Below are 17185 nucleotides of genomic sequence, written 5' to 3'. Positions count from 1 at the left end.
TCCGGGCGGGCTACGGGGTTGAGACAGCCATGGTCGCCTTGGTCGATGATCTCCGTCTGGGCATTGACAGGGGAAGCGTGTCCCTGTTGGTGCTCTTGGACATCTCAGCGGCTTTCGATACCATAGACCATGGTATCCTTCTGGGACGCCTGGCAGAGGTGGGGATCGGGGGCACTGCGCTCCAGTGGTTCCGGTCCTACCTCTCTGGGAGGTCCCAGATGGTGCAGCTGGGAGACGGGTGCTCCGACGAGAGGCCCCTTAAAACCGGGGTCCCTCAAGGGGCCATTCTGTCTCTCATGCTATTTAACATTTACATGAAACCGCTGGGAGAGATCATCCGGAGACATGGGGCGCGGGGTTATCAGTACGCTGATGACACCCAAATCATTTTCTCTATGTCTCCAACTGATGCAGTGACTGGGGATGGGGTCTCTCCTCTCGTGGCGTGCCTGGAGTCAGTAATGGGCTGGATGAGGGAAAACTGACTCAAATTGAATCCAGAGAAAACGGAGGTACTAGTTATAGGTTCCCCTGGTCCAGGAATGGCGGTGGTTCCACCTGTCCTGAACGGGGTCACGCTCCCTGTGAAGGACTCCGTGCGCAGTCTGGGGGTGCTTCTTGACTCGTCGCTTCACCTGACTGCTCAGGTGAATGCGACGGTCAAGAGCACCTGTTATCAGCTTCGGCTGATTCGCCAGCTGCGCCCATACCTGGCCCAGAGGGACCTAGAAACTGTTGTACATGCTCTGGTAACCTCGAGATTGGATTTCTGCAATGTACTCTACATGGGGCAACCCTTATATCAAACTCGGAAGCTGCAAATGGTTCAGAACATGGCAGCCCGGCTGGTCACTGGTGCTCCCAGGACCAGCCATATAACACCGGTATTGAAAGATCTCCATTGGTTGCCTATCCGCTTCCGGGCCCAATATAAGGCGTTGGTTATTACCTATAAAGCCCTAAATGGCTTGGGTCCAGGTTACCTAAAGGACTGCCTCTCCCCGTACATTCCGCCTCGCACCCTCAGGACATCTGGGCAGCAGCTACTGAAGGTGCCTGGGGCTAGATTGTCCTCCACCACAAGGAGGACATTTTCCACTGCTGCCCCAGCCCTTTGGAATACGCTGCCCACTGAGCTCCGCTCGACTACCACCCTGGCCCAATTCAGGAAGGATTTAAAGACCTTCCTGTTCCAACAGGCATTCCCCGATTAAAAATCCTGTGGGCCTCCCTCCTCTTTCGTGGCCAAGAGGAAGGGCTTTGGGGCTTTTTTGCCTGTGTTTTTTATTATTGTTTATATGTGATGTATTTTGGATTTTATTGTATGTATTGTTGTTTGAAATTTTATACTGTAAGCCGCCCTGATCGAAGGAAGGTGCGGGATATAAATAAAAACTTTATTATTATTATTTATTATTAACCTTTATTTTCATTATTAAACTTTATTTATAAAGCGCTGTAAATTTGCACATCTGGTCATCCTGCCATTGGGTGACCTTGGGCATGTCACACTCTCTCAGCCTCAGGATGGTAATGGCAGTCCTTTTACTGCCCCCTATTTCTCTCCTAGTCCGCTCACTTAATAAGTGATTCAGAGATGAGCTCCCAGTATCATTATTCCTTAAAAATTTTAATATTTTTGGCGGCATGCTTTTGATGTTGTTATTTATAAATTACTTCAATCCACTCCTTTGTAAAAATGAAGAAATTTAACTTTTATTTACAGAACTTAAGTTAATATCCTTTTTCAGTTGGTTCTCAAATCTTGTTATAATGTGTGCATCACTTCACTTGTTACAAACTTTGTTCCAGTTCCCTCACTGACTTGGGAGACTATCTCACGGGATGCAGTCATATTTCATTTTAAAACCAGTGTTATTGCACACAGCCACAGCCGGGTGAATGCAACCTGTTTTCAGCCTGGATCCCAGCCACACTTATGCAGCGGCTTTTCAAAAATGGGAGCTTGCAGTTTATGAAAAGCTGCAGGATAAGCGTGGGTGGGATCTGGGCTGCATACAGGTTGCAGGTGCCTGGCCGCAGCTTCATGCACTAACACCCACTTTTAAAATTAAATGTAACCATATCCCGTTAGAGATAAGTCACTTTAAATACAACACAATGATCTCCTTGGTTTCTATCTGAAACTGTGGTCTGTTAGACTGTCAAAATAAAGCTGCTTCGGGTCTCTTTGGAGATATGCTGTTTAAATGATGCATGCATCCTAAGAATCCAGATGCTGCGCCAAAGCTGCACTCCAGTGCTTAGGAATGGAGTGTGGCTTTGGCGCGACTTCCGGACTCTTAGGACCCATGCATCATTTAAACAGCACACCTCCAAAGAGACCGGAAGCAGCTTTATTTTGACAGTCTACAACAGGCCTGTGTTTTATTTCTCTAAACACATGATCCAATAAACCAATTTCATCGGGAATATAAATCCTGTGAAAGTCTGGCTCAGTTCACAAATAGCATTCCTGCAGAACAAGGAAGGTATGAGCCGCCATCACCTTGAACTAGGTCTTCACTTCTCAAAGAACGTGACACACTCCCTCTTTCAATGGCTGCTCCCCCTTTTTATAGCCGCTCACCCTCCACCTTTTTGCCAGTCTGTTTCCGATTGGCTCTTATGAACATTCCACTTTGCCAGTGACTCCCCACATATGGGTTTCCACAAAGGTCTAAACCAGGGTGGGCAACCATTGGGTGTTAGAGGACCAACACTGTCTTCCCCAGGAGAGCTTGCAAAACTGGACAAAAGAACTTCAAATAAAATATACCTCAAACACCTTATAGGGGACAGGGGCATTTTTGCCAAATTTTAGATCCTCTCCAGGATGTTTTAATCCCTTTTTTTAGCTGACATTACCTGGAACTAAGCTTTTGGATGTCTTGCATTTATAATTTAGGCCTTTCCTGGGCCTAAAACAGCCCAGGGCAAAGAAATCACTACAAAGTAGAGGTATTTGGGGACAAAGCAAAATGATGTTTTGCACTCTGTGGGGTCCTGGGTTATGCATGTGACCTCCTGACAGTACTTTTCCCACCCCACTTCCCTGTAAGTGTATAAATTTTGAATGCAATGCGTATGTTTAAAAACCTATCATAGCAGGTATACTTAGTTCATGATTGATTTCTCAACATTTTGTGCTGGATTGTGCAGAAGATAGTTCTCTAAATTCTTTATAATCCATTATTGCAAGACTCTGTTACCAAAATCATGTTTAGCTCATAAAGTAAAATGTTACCTCTCATCTTTAGAAAGCGAAGATATTGCTGCAGTTTTCATCAAGTGTAAGTATGCTGTATACACAACACACACACACACATATAATATGGTACTTCTTTTCCTTTAAACTATAATTTAAGTCATGCATGGCACACAATTACGTGTATGCCAAGATGCAGAACAATTTTCCTTACTAACATAAGCAGAAGCATGACGAAATTTCATTTCTAGTTCTTCCATAGTCTACTGTTTACTATTTCTCTGTCCTGCAGAAGACACAGTCCAAGAAGCACAGATGCAGCATTTCTATCAGCATGAAAAGAAGGTAACACTGAGACAGTAAACACAGGTAGTAAAAACACAAAGTGATTTGAGCCTTTTTATGTAACCTACATTCCTTTATGCCTACTTGGTTCCTCATTTGGCCAACATAAGAGACATGTCACTTTAAATACCCGCATTGGATGCCAAGTGAGTTCTGTGCGAACCAAATACATTAAGAGTGGGTATATGAACAATTTGGGGGTTTGCCCAAAATTTTGTTAAAACATATACACGTGTCCAAACAGAATATTTTTTTTGGAAAGGAAATAACTTTTTCAAAGTCTCTTATTTTTGAGTAAGAGAGATACAAATCTACAAAATTACAAGACAAGATGATACTTTTTAAGTTTTTTAATGAGAACATATTATACTTTCAAATAAAGCTACTTGACATGATCATTTGAAAAAAATACAGTGTTCTGGCCAAAGAGGTATATCACTGCGGCTGCCAGTGTATTTCGGCACTTAAAGCATCTCCCTTATTAACAGTGAAACAGTTAAAGGGTGATGTGGAAAGGATCCAGAAAGCACAAGAGGAACCAAAATGCAGGTGCAGCCCAACATAACATCATTGGGTTAACAAAGAAAAGGAATTTGTTTAAAAGCAGCCTGTAAGAAGTGAAATAATTCAGATTGCACTGAAAGGTGCTAGAGGAGTATACACTCGGCAGTGGAATATTTTTCTTCCTCCCCGCAAAAGGAGCAAGCAGGTACCGCAGCTTTCCAGGGCTTGCTATAGGGTTGCCACTTACAACAGCTAACAAAGATCTCAATACAATATAAGTTGTACAGAGCAATGTTCCAATAAATAAATTAAACATTACTAAATAATTATACATGCTTTTAGCATTTGGTATTTTGTAAGTTTTGAACTGGACCATGATGTCCTTTATTGCATTTCTGAAAATCCTTAAAAACAAGTATTTTTTACCTTTAAGACTATTCTACAACTGGAGTTTCAAAAACTGTTTTAGAAAGTGACAAAATCTCATGCTTTATCTTGTGTGTTATTTATTCCTCTTTATCAGTTCCCACCCACCACTGGTTTTACCCTAGATTGGTTCTGGTTTCACGTTTTGCAACACGTCAACTGCCAATTATACTGGATTGTAAGTATAGAATATTCTGTGCTTATGTTTGAGTTAAAATCTCTCATTATCCCCAATATAACTATCCACACATATAATGCAACCAGCATTCCAATGACCGCATTCTGTATTGACATTTCTATCCATTCCATACTCTGTGTGCAATAAAAATTTCCCATATCTTAATATATCTACAGTACAGCACTTGCAAAAATCATTCCTTTCAGTCATTTGCATCATAATCTGTGTAACTCTGAAAACCACTGTTTCGCCTTTCATGAAGATGAGACAACTTCTTCCAGACAGACTCCTGGTGGAAACTAGCACTAAAAGATCTACCCAGGCGCCCATGAGGCTTCTTGGAGATATTGTCTTCACTCTCAGATTTGGCTATACCCTGTGTCTGTGAGTGGGACTGTAAGTCTTGTTTAGTGTTTCTAAATGGAAAGTTCCATGGACCAAACCTTTGCCAGTTAAGCCTCTGAAGAGCAATGATGCAATGCAGGTTTCCTCCTACCTAGAATACAAAACAAAAGGTTTTACATCTTTGACTCATATACTCCCAGATTAGCAGTAGAGAAACATTTGGGAAAAGTTCTATTTTTGCTACCTAAACACTTTAATCTGTTTCCTCTTTGCTGCACTTTCCATTTAATATCTTCCTTTCCAGCTCTTTTTGGCCCACAAGGAGGAGCTTTTGCATCTCCTTCCTGACTTGCCATTGTGTGATACGTGTTGCTATAATGCTGCATGTTCTTTCAGCTACTCATGGCAGTCAGGGATAACATCAACTTTAATTTGTCATTATGTTCTTACAGGACAGTTTCACAGTAAAAGCCCTAACAAAGAATATTGTGTAATATCAGCTGTTACCTTTAAATAGAAGCCTGAAAGGAGACTTGTGGTTGATTAATAACTTGAGCTAACCATTTTTTCAAGAACAAGATAAAAGACCAGGATGAGTTTGCCAAAGGAGAATTAGTTTGACTTATTTCTTTGGAACACCCATTGATTTGGTTTCTTTCATTTCAATAATGTCTCTTATTCATTCTCTCTTTCTTGAAAGATAAACCAGCAGAAGTGGGGAAGAGAAAGTAATCTGTATCTGTTTTTTGTTTGTTTGTAGATGTGTATGCATGTGTTTGTGTATCTGTGAATATGAGTTTGTATTATGGTTTTAAAGATTTATTAGTTTAAAAAAAGAGTGGCCAAGATTAAAAAATATCTATTATCACAGCTTGGTTTTTACATAAAGATATACAGTCAAGAGTTAGATATGTGGGGTCAATTGGGGTAAATTGCAGAGGTGATGAAGGACTATGGTGTGAGATGCTTCATATTCAGTTTTATTACTTCTCGGTTTTATTGGCTACAACAGAGTAAAACAGTTACCCTTGATTACTCTGGATGTGATTTTTAGCAAGCGCTACACCTCCAGAGAAATAAGATACATTAAGAAATGTATTAGTTACATAGACGTATTTTCATAATGAATTTGCAACAGTTCTTTTTATGTAGCTCAGAGAGAAAGCTAATTGCATTAGAAATAAATGCACTACTATCAGTGCATTTGTCACTTCCTGCACTTGGGGTGAAACTGACCACACAAAAGAGTGGATTGGGGCCGCCACAGAGTTGCTCACCCTGGAGCCACAGCAAACAGATGTGCGCAGCCCCAGTCTGCCTTGCCACCATGGTCCCGGACAGTGCTCCTTTTCAGATCAGCTTTTCTCAGTTGGGTCGGCTTCAGGTAGCTCCAGGGCATGAGTCATATGTTCGCCATACTCCCCGCCTGGAAGCAGGCTTCTAATACCCCTCTGTTTTGCTCCTTAGTTTTTCTTTACTAGTTAAGTGCACATTGATTAATTTTCCCATCTTCAACATTTGTCATATAGCAAACTTCCTCACAGCTAAATCCAAAGGCAAACTGTTTTAGTGGATAACATAAATACTACTTCTGGACAAACATTCCACTCTGCATTAATACAAAACCATCATACCTTCTTTGTCTTTCGATACTGAATACCTCTTTCCAAGTGCCTAATATCTAGGTATTCTGGATTTTGAGTGTTTAAGTCAGTTACAATGTCTGCCCACCTACACAGAAAGATAGAAAACAGATCGCACATTGAAAGCAGAGCTAGAACAGCAAGTACACAACACAGTGCAACAATTGAACTAGTAGTTTTTATATTCTGGAAGTATTTGGTATTCAGAGAACAAATACAAGTTTAAATAGAGGCATCCTGTACAACATGTGACAAGCACTGTACTATGGGATAGGATGCAGGTGAAATGTAAGCTACTTAGTTACTTTTTTACAGCAGTACTGCTTGTGTGGGGTAGTGGTTTGAACACTGGACTACTACTCTTAGACCAGAGTTCGAATCCCCATTCAGCCATGGAAACACACTGGTTAACCTTGGGCAAGTTACACGCTCTCAGTCTCAGAGGAAGGCAGAGGCACCCCTCTCCCCAAACAAATCTTACAAAAAAACCTGTGAAAGTGTCACCTTCGAGTTGGCAGTAGTCAGAAACTAGTTGAAGGCACGTAACAATAACAACAAACTGTGACTCAAAATAGTGATAGAGAAGTCAGAGAAGAAAATATAAATATTAATGTGCATGCTGTAAAACTGTTCATGCTGCTAAATTTCTTAATAATCAGACAGATGTAAGGGGTGTGCTAACTTACTTTTTGCAATGAATTGTGGGGTGCTTCCTGCTTGGTTCTCCAATGAGTATCCAATGTTCTACTTCTTGCTGCAAGAGGCGCCCTCTAGTGCACAAAAGGCATATGTGCATTTACCATGTTAAGACACTATGAATAAAACTTTAACATCTTATCCAAAGACTCATATAGCATCAGTAATGTGTCAAAACCCTTACTTGTATGCCTTGCTAGGTTTTATTGGGGTTGCTTCAAATCCAATTGGACAAAAGTAATGATTTTGGCAATGGTAGATGTAGGCTATGGATTCATCTCGTAGTCCTTGTGTTAGTTTTGCCAATGCTCCTGAAGCTGCAAATTAAATATATATATATATAAAGCAACTGAAAAGTGGGTTAGTCTGCATTAAAAAGCATATGTCAGATTTCATCACTTCTGGGGGGGGGGGACTCTTTTATAACAGTACCTACAAGATCTCGGTTACTGCAAGATCTCAGGCAATTTATGAATATGTGTTATACACCATTATCAAAAAATGTTGACATAAAAGCAAGAGATTTTAAAATATCCATGGCTTAATAAAAAACATTACTAAAGTACTGCTATTACAGTCAAATAAAACAGTTCCCTATATTCTGCCATAATGTATTTGCCCAACCAGAAAAGTTTGATGTCACTTCCAGAATCTGCTCTAGATCACCAGCTAAAATAAGAGAAGCATTAGTGTGGCTCTCTCCTTTCTACTTAGTCATTCAAGCCTCCTGCTATACCTGAAAGCTGATGTGCAGCACATATGAAGAGTCTGCTTAGCACAGCAGATCAGAGGGAGTTCAGATGACAGTGCAGACAAAATGAAAAGGGGGAGCCACAACTGCCTATTCTCCTATTTCCACAATGGACACTACTTACAAGATCAAAGCATGCAAAGTGATAGCATCCCTTCAAGAATGTTTCCCCTCAAGAAGGCACAGGCTGCAAGATCCTAGAGTTACATATTGTTTGTCTTATGCTGTTTCTTTCCCATTCTCTCCTATTATATTGTTCCGTCTGCTTTTGTGAGAGCTAAAATTAGTTACTCACCACTCTCTCCAGCTGTCTTATACTTCCCATGAGGTTTATAGAGAAAGTATGAACATCCTTTTACATGGAAGTGATCATTGATTTGTCTGAACCATCTGAAAAACACAGTACAGTACTGAAATCTTCATTAAACACAAACACATGAATGCACATTAAGACGCTCTGCCTTATTTCTTCCTTAAATAATGCAAAGACATGAAATACTGTTACGTTCACATGTTCTAATGAAATATGTAGGGCTTTTTCCACTTACAACATAATCATGTATGTGGCTCAGAAATAAGGCCCACTAAATTCAATGGTTCTCAGTTTTCCCTGAGATGGGTGGGTATAGTTTTGAGGCCTTAATATATGTCTGCAGAGTAATAAAGGCAAGAATACTATTTAAAATACTGTTGTGATGCATACATTTAACTTAATGAAACAGCATAAGATATTATAAGAGAACCATTTTACCTCATTAATGTAGTATTTCCAGTAAATGGACCAAATCGAATGTCTTCAAAAGGAGGTTGAAAGCCCAATATGTGCAATGCTTCTTCTTGAGTAATAGGTGGTAAACTGGTTTTAAAAACATGAGAAAGTTTTGTTTTTTTTAAATGAGCAAGCATTCAGGCAAATAAATATTAAGCACACATATTAAGATATAAGCCCACCGAATCTAACAGGACTTACTCTCAAATGAAAATATTTAAAAATACATTGTAGAAAGACTTACTTTCCAGCTCCCATTGTGCTATATAGGAAATTCCAGCAGGAGACTAAAGACGAAATCCCACAGGAAGTCTTATACTGTGGCCGACTTATGCAGTGCCTTTAAAAACACAAACACATAATTTATGTACATATGCCATGCTTCCATTTACTATTATTTAAACACAAATACAGGAAAACAATACATTTTACTTTTAAAGAAAAAAGGGTTAGAAGTATTCATCTCTGGGCTCTCAAAACTTATTTCACTTATACTAGCCAGAAAGTAAAGATACAAGTTTAACTGTGAAATTACTTCACAACAGAACAGGTGGTTTCTTCCAAGAAAGCAACAGACACTCCCACTCCCAAACACATACCATCTTAAGTAACAGCTTAGTATGTAGAGAGCTCTTGTAGCACCTTTGAGATTAATTGAAATAAATTTCTTTCTTTCTTTCAGTTAGTTTCAAAGGTGCCACAAGATCTCTCTATGTACTGATTCTACAGACTAAGATGGCTATATCTTTCAAGTAACAGCTTAGTAACCAGTGGGGCAGCAATATAGCATAACAGATCAAACTTCAGATGCTTCTTGGCAAATATTGCAGTCTCTCTAAAACATATAACCTGAACTAGCAAATCCTTTAAGAACAGCAGTGGTTTCTACAGTTTTATTGCTGTAATTTTGGCCTGATACAGACAGGCCAAAATAAAACTGCTTCAAGTCACTTTGAAGGTATGCTGTTTAAACGAAAAATGCGTCCTAAAGAGTCCAGAAGCCACACCAAAGCCATGCTCCAGTCCTAAAGACTGGAGTGTAGCTTTGATGCAGCTTCCAGACTCTTAGGATGCATGCATCATTGAAACACCATACCTCCAAAGTGACCTGAAGCAGCTTTATTTTGGCCTGTCTGTATAGGGCCTTTGTTTCCTGAATATACAGCCATCATGTAGGATTTTATATGCTCTCAAAACTCTGCCCCAATAAACCACATAAAGGCAAATAACAAAGGATCCAAAGATAATTCAACTTATAGAGTTATGCCAAATATGTGATCCTCCCTGGAAGTGGGGAGCAGAACAGCACTCGCTGGAATGATCATTCTTCCTTCAAAGCGCAGGAAGGATCTCACCACACATTGTGTGCCATTCCTCAGAAAAGTGACTACCTGGTACAGCCTATAGCATCCTATTCTCTTACATCAGAGAGTGGATACAACCTGCAGAGAGGCAGGAAAGTGTCCATTCTGAACACTCAAGGTTTTAGGTGGTTGTTATTTATTGTTCGTCTTAGTGTTTTGGGTCTTTTAGTCTCCAGCATGCAGCAAGAGCACAGCCATGTTGAGGAGCAGAGCTTGAAAATATACACACAAAATTGTAATGCAGCTAAACCCAGCAGCCTTGTAACGGGTGCATCTCCTATGAGCTGAATAATATTCCCACTCTAACAGTATAGTTTCAACTTGAATTTTTCAAAAAGACATTCAAAATGTTCAGCTTTTGACAATCAAAATTGTTCATAGTATTAGTATCTTGAAAACTACCATCTCCGTAGATCTAACACTTTTCGTTGTTTCACATCTTCAAGGGCGTAATGTTGTGGACACTCTCGGTATAGTTTGCTCTTTTTGTCTACAGACATTTTCTTGCTTCCTTGCTTCTTCATGTGGCCTGTAATATATGTTCAGTAAATAATTTCTGAAAATCTAGTATTCTTAAAAATGCATTTTATAGAGAATTATATTTCCAACAAAGTGGTTCTAAAATTTGTATTCTTGCTTTAATTTAACACAAATGCCATAATTCAGAATCTGGATTTCATCCCAAGGCAAGAAAAATGACAGAACACAACAAGAGATGCACAGAAATATATTCTTTTTGCTATGAGTACATAGATGAGTACAAAACAGAAGTCACAGATAAGAAGTGGTTTTCTATGGGAAGGAAACTTAGTTGAAGTACACTTGCCCACTGATTTCTAAGCTCTCAGCAGACACTTTGCACATTTTAAAGTATCATTTTCCAGTAAGGACCAAAAAATTAGGGTACTCTCTTTTAAATACAGACAAATCCTTTTCCCCCTCAGTGCATTTAATATGTATAATCATAATGTATATAACTTGTATTACATTTCTTTATAGATAATTCTAATACACATATACACTAAATATATTCTGTCTCAAGTCCAAATTTTACATGGTTCAGCAAAATATACAAAAATGGGATTTGAACATAACAGTTGAGTAGCTCTTTTTTTAAATATTGGAGAAATTTGGCACCAGTGGCAGCAGAAACTACAAGAAAATACTGCTGTGTATATTAGATGAGTAATATCTATCAACCTCTGAAAATATTTTTGCTCTCTGAAAAAGAAAGGTCCAGACTGTTACCCTGTGATGACCATTAAATTCACCCCAGAATGCCCCCACTGTGCCATATCTGTTTTCCTTCAAATCTCTCTTAAAATCCATGAGTTCTGTGATGCCTCCAGCTTAACACCTTAACCTTCATCTCTCATACAAAATGAAGTCTAAGTACATATAAGTGCATTTGTATGTATTCATATTATACATGGACACGGAAACAGTCAACTTCCTTACTTTTCTATCAGATACAGATCTGTATATACAACCACCTATCATTTTTACTTTCACTAGAATCTGAGTCAGTGCCTGTTTTATTTCTAATGTGTACACAAACAAAACCAGAACCAATTTCACTAATATAATTACTACAAATGTGTAAATGTCAGTGATATTTGCTATAGCAAAAAGAATATATGACTAAAACATTTTCTGGAGTTGTTTTTCATTTATAAAGGTAAAACAGACATTGACCATCTGAATCTTTACCCAGAGATTTTATTGTACCTGCTTGATTCTTCAGATCTGGAGATGAATCACTGAATTCAGACTTATCAATTTCCCATGCCAGTGGAAGTTTTCCCAGGCTACTGGCCAAACTTTCCAGGTTAGTATCTTCATTGTAAACTATGTCTGACGTGTCAGTTCGAACACCAATAAAACCAGGAGAATTGTTTCCGACACTTAAGGCAGCATTGTCTTGTAAGCAGGCACTAACTGTAGCACTTGGGCTTTTGCGAATGGATGTCACTTGGTTTAAAAAAGCATAGTCTGAACAGACAGTGTAAAACTTTTCTCGGGTATGAGTCACAGGACAACCCCATGGATAATGCCTTTCTCCAGGGGATCCCAGAGAGGAAACTGAGGCACCTGCAGCACAAAATTGCTTTACAGTACCATGAAGATTAACTGCAGAAGCCTTTGTTCCAGGTCCAGGTCCATTTTCTCCAGAATCGCTCTCTAGTTGAGAGCTTGCAGTGTTAGGCATTGAATGAACAAATCTGTTTCAAGATGATATGCCTCCCTCTAGACTGAAATACTGTCTACATCCCTTTTCCAGAGTTATAGCACAATTCTGAAATAAAAAAAGAAAACATGTTTTCAATGGAAATTCAGTAGTGTCAGAACTCTGAAAGGAAGATATGTGACTTATTCACATTAGCAGTTGTGTCTCCATGTCTCCCCTAAATATATCCAAGATACCTACACATAAAGGTATTCTATATGAACCAGGATCTTCTTAGACATAGCCATCAATCTCCAGGGAAACTGACACTGAGCAACTTAATGTGGTGCCAAAGCAAGGCTGATTTATCCAAGAAGAGTCCACATCCCTTTTTCATATACAGTAGTCCTCCCAATATCATAAAGCCACACTGGTTTGTAAGACCCTCACAGATATATGTGAGGCTTGTGTTGCACACTGGCCCCCCTTTTAAAACAAAGTCCTCCCATCCACTGCATGTTGCAGCTGTGCATTACATTACCGTTGCTTGATTCTGTCAGATGATAATGAGACTTTCCCTGTGCCAACAGGGGTTGGGAACCCTTGGAGGCTTTATATGTGACAAGACATTCATTGTGCAAATGGGAATCCAAGTTTCAAAATCTCTTGGAAGAGCATTTACACTACATTGCAAGATATTTCTGAACATATATTATTATCTTCAGCATCATACAGAAAGCACTCTGTTACTGAAGAACAGCAAGTGAGCAGCTCTGTCAAGCAAAAAGCTACAACAGGATCAAGTAATAGTAGTCTCATGTACAACTGTGACATGTAAAGGTGTAAGATCAATTTGTTTGGGAACCAGAGTAGAAAACGATCCTCTCTTATTTCATGAAGTGCCGTGTCTGAGTGATCCATCCTTTCAGAGCCAGCCTGCACATCCGACTGTTACCTAGGGCTACCAGGGCAGTGTTTAAACACAAGCCACCCACACAGGCTGGCCATAAGGACAATCCCTTTTTATTCTCCAGCATCTTCTCTTTACAGGTGTACTGCCATGGAACTGAGGAGCTCCATAGCATGTTGAGTGTTGGAGCAGGACTATGGTTTCAAGTTCTTATTGAGACATAGGGAACTCTTCGGGTAGTCATAGCATTACCTACCTGACAGGGCTGTTGTGAGGATGAAGGGAGGAGACAGAGAGCAAAATGGAAACAAGGTGGGAGATCAATTTAACTAAACAAGCAGAGAGTTTGCAGCCTGACACCACTTTAAGCACTCTAGCTCCATCCTATGGAATCCGGGATTTGTAGTTTCATAAGGTCTTGAGCCTTCTCTGCCCAAAAGTGCTGGGGCCTCAACAAACTACAAACCCCAGGATTCTGTAGGACAGGGTACCCAATGGGCTTCATGGCCAAACTGGGAATCAAACCCTGGGCTCCAGAGTCCTAACCCAAAACTCAAACCACTATGCTACACCGGCTCATGGGTGCAGCTACACCAGTGGTCCCCAAACTGTGCCCTTTAAGGGATTTTGGATTTCAGCTCCCAAAAGCCTCAGCTATGTTGGCCAATGGCCTGGGATTCTGGGAGCTAAAGTCCAAAATCCCTTAAAGGGTATAGTTTGGGGACCACTGATCTACACTGTAGAAACAATGCAGTCTGACGCCACTTTAACTGCAATGGCTCCATCCCACAGAATCCTGGGGTTTGTAGTGTGTTGAGGGCCCCAGGTATGGCAACCCTATGGGGGCCCCAGCACTTTGGGGTAGAGAAGGCTCAAGAGCAGAGCTCTGGTGCCACAATAAACTACAACCCCCAGGATTCCCTAGCATTGAGCCAGGGCAGTTAATGGGGTCTCAAACTGGATTATTATTTCTGGACCTGAGCTGCAGAAACAGACAAACACACTGCACACCTGAAGGAGAGGCCACCCAGCTTACCTATTATAGCAGCAGCAGCAGCAGCAGCATCGTTCCCTATAAAGAAGAGGGAGGAATCAGGAGGCCTAGCATAACACCAGGATCCTGCCTTAGTCCACGCCCCCTTGGCAGCCATGACACCCAACCAGGTCCCAAAGCCCTTCCTGCGCGCGCTCTTGAGCCCCCTCTCGCGCTCACCTAGGGCACGCGCCGGAGGCCCCGCCCCCTTCTCCCCTCCTCCAAGTTCCCTTCCCAAGCCTTGCTCTGATTGGATGTGACTCTCGCCGGGACTAGAGGCAGCCTTGGCCTTTCTCTTGACTTCCTCCAATGGGAGGGCGTTATTACAAACGAGCTTATCGCTTTACATACAACGGGGTTAGGTCGCTTTTTGAAATGCTCCGCCTGCTAATCCCGTTGCATTCTGGGACTTGTAGTTTTAGACTATCAGAGAGCTCTTTTAAGCCTCACTGAGCTATAAACCTCTTTTGAGGAAATAAATACACTTTTATTTTTTATTTTATTTTTTTATTTTCCAGAAGTAATAAAATTATTATTAATAATAATAATATAAAATAATAATAAAATAAAATAAATAATAATATAAAATAATAATAAAAATAAAATTAATAATAATTATAAAATAATAAAAATAAAATTAATAAAAATAAAAAATAAAGCAATAAGCTCCAGGGTTAGTTGCTTGCTTAGTGTGCCTTAAGGGTTGATTTTAAAGTAGTTTCTGACTTATGGCGACCCTGTCATGGGGGGTTTCTTGGCAAGATTTCTTCAGAGGAGGCTCGCCATGGCCTTCCCCTGAGGAGGCTGAGAGAGTGTGACTTGCCTAAGTGGGTTTCCATGGCCAAGCTGGGACTTGAACATTGGTCTCCAGTGGCGTACTGGTGTGAGTGTCGGACTAGGGCTGCATCCACACTGGAGAAATAACCCAGTTTGGCATCGCTTTAAGTCTTTTCTGGCTCAAGGCTATGGAATTCTGGGACTTGGAGTTTGTTGTGGCAGGTGAAGCTTCCTCTCCCACCCAAAAGTATTTGCACTCTATTACCTAGTCAGCTACATGTTGCAGTGTCGTATTCCTGAAAATGAATAGTGCTTTAGACAACAAAATGTTTTTTCCCAGTATGATTGTTTTGACGCAATTACAAATTTAACCATTTTTATTTTAACCAATTAAAAATTGTTGATCAACTAATTATCAGTTAATAATCAATTAAAATTCACATCGTTTCTTTAATTGCTTTACAATTAATTTCTAAAAAAAAAAGAATAATAATAATACAACTTGTTCATAATGCTTAGCCCTGTTACAGAAAGCAGTCCCAGCTGGAAGTGACAACCCTGAAGAGGTCGTGAGGCTCAAGAACCAGTAGGAAGGTGTGTAGCCAAGAGTCTCTGTAGGGGAATTTTATTTAATTCAAGTTATTAGGTCAGCTACAAGGACCCTTGAGACCATTTCCCTTATGTATACTGAGAGAAAAGTGTACCAAGGAATATTGCAGAGGCAGAATTCTCTGATTGATGTGTTCCTTTTATTAAGGGGGGAAATCACACAACAATATACATTCACTCACACATACATGCCAGGACTAAGGAAATCAGAAATTAGCTTGGAATAGCATGAGGCTGAACTAATGGTGATACTTACACAAAACGAGGCCTGACTCCAGATCCAGTTGTGAGGGGGATGGCGTTGGATATGGCCATTCGGGGAGCGGAGGGAGAATGGACATGCTGGGACTGGTCAGAGTTCACAGTGACAAGAGCGTCCCTGTGACTTACAACTAGCCCACTGACAAAGAATTTGGGGTATCTTTTATAGGCAAATACTAACCGGAAGGCAAAGGTGTTTGTTTTACATCACAGGAAATCAAATCTACATTGTAAAGGATTACTTGGTTGGCAATGTCCAAAATAAAGTTGTAAATCAGCCATATCGGGCTTGTCCGGCAAAACATCCTGCCTCAATTGCCTGTCTTCCTGACTTCGGAGGTGTTTTGCACCTGCAACTCCCAATCTATTCTATTTGATGTGTATATGGGGTAGCGTGGATGTGCTCCCATGCTTTGGGGATCATGGCTGCCCCAGAGTACAGCATCTGTTTGGGGCCATAGGATAAGCACACAGACCAAAATTCAGAAGGTTTCAGCTTAGCGTAACAGGGGCAATGATTAAGCGGGCCTTAATCTCCCAATGAGAGCTATATGGGGTCAGGGAGGCCAGTGGTTTTCCTTTACAGGGCTGCACTTGAGCAGAACAGCACCTTTCCACAGTCTGTGAATTAGCCAGATAGCTGTCCAGCTGGGATCTAGCAACAAGAAGAGATATGGAATAGAGTCGTGTACCAACAGCTATATTAGTTATAGAACCCACAATGCTGTTGAACCAGCAACTAACCAGATAGGCATATCTGTTAGTGCCTGTCTTTGTTGTTGTTAACTGCCCGAGTCAATCTCAATTCATGGTGACCCTGTGGATGAGACATCTCCAAGACTCCCTGTTTTCCACGGCTCTGCTTAAGTCTTGTAAATTTATACCCGTGACCTGCTTAATAGAATCCATCCATCTAGCATGCGGTTTTCCTCTCTACATCCCTCCACCTTTCCTAGTCTTTTCTAATGAGTCATTTCTTCTCATGATGTGGCCAAAGTATGACAGCCTCAGCTTTATCATCTTGGCTTCCAGAGAGATTTCAGGCTTGATCTGTTCTAGGACTCATTTGTTTATCTTTGTGACTATCCATGGTATCTTCAGTACTATTCTCCATCACTGCATCTCAAATGAATTTATTTTCCTCCTCGCTACATGGCAGTAGGGAAAACAATGACTTGTACAATTTTAACTTCCAGGCT

At 40.5% G+C, this 17185-nt stretch overlaps 1 protein-coding gene across 1 annotated transcript; it reads right to left on the bottom strand.

The window, feature by feature from the left end:
• Positions 1-3911: 3911 nt before the first annotated feature.
• Positions 3912-15453, bottom strand: BIVM (basic, immunoglobulin-like variable motif containing). Its single transcript, XM_089511246.1, has 11 exons — positions 15382-15453; positions 14343-14378; positions 11958-12525; positions 10632-10758; positions 9110-9205; positions 8848-8952; positions 8392-8486; positions 7530-7662; positions 7336-7419; positions 6641-6737; positions 3912-5157 (listed from the first exon to the last, which is right to left on the bottom strand). The coding sequence occupies exons 3-11, from the start codon at positions 12436-12438 to the stop codon at positions 4864-4866; spliced, it is 1512 nt and encodes a 503-aa protein (XP_089367372.1). The 5' UTR covers positions 12439-12525; positions 14343-14378; positions 15382-15453; the 3' UTR covers positions 3912-4863.
• Between the last annotated feature and the right edge of the window lie 1732 nt (positions 15454-17185).

The sequence above is a fragment of the Sceloporus occidentalis genome, unplaced genomic scaffold (assembly GCF_023333645.1).
Source record: "Sceloporus occidentalis isolate IW3139 unplaced genomic scaffold, rSceOcc1.0.p SCAF_2, whole genome shotgun sequence".
NCBI lineage: Eukaryota > Metazoa > Chordata > Lepidosauria > Squamata > Phrynosomatidae > Sceloporus > Sceloporus occidentalis.
Note: the sequence above shows the minus strand (reverse complement) of the source record. Positions and strands in the feature narration are given on the sequence as shown.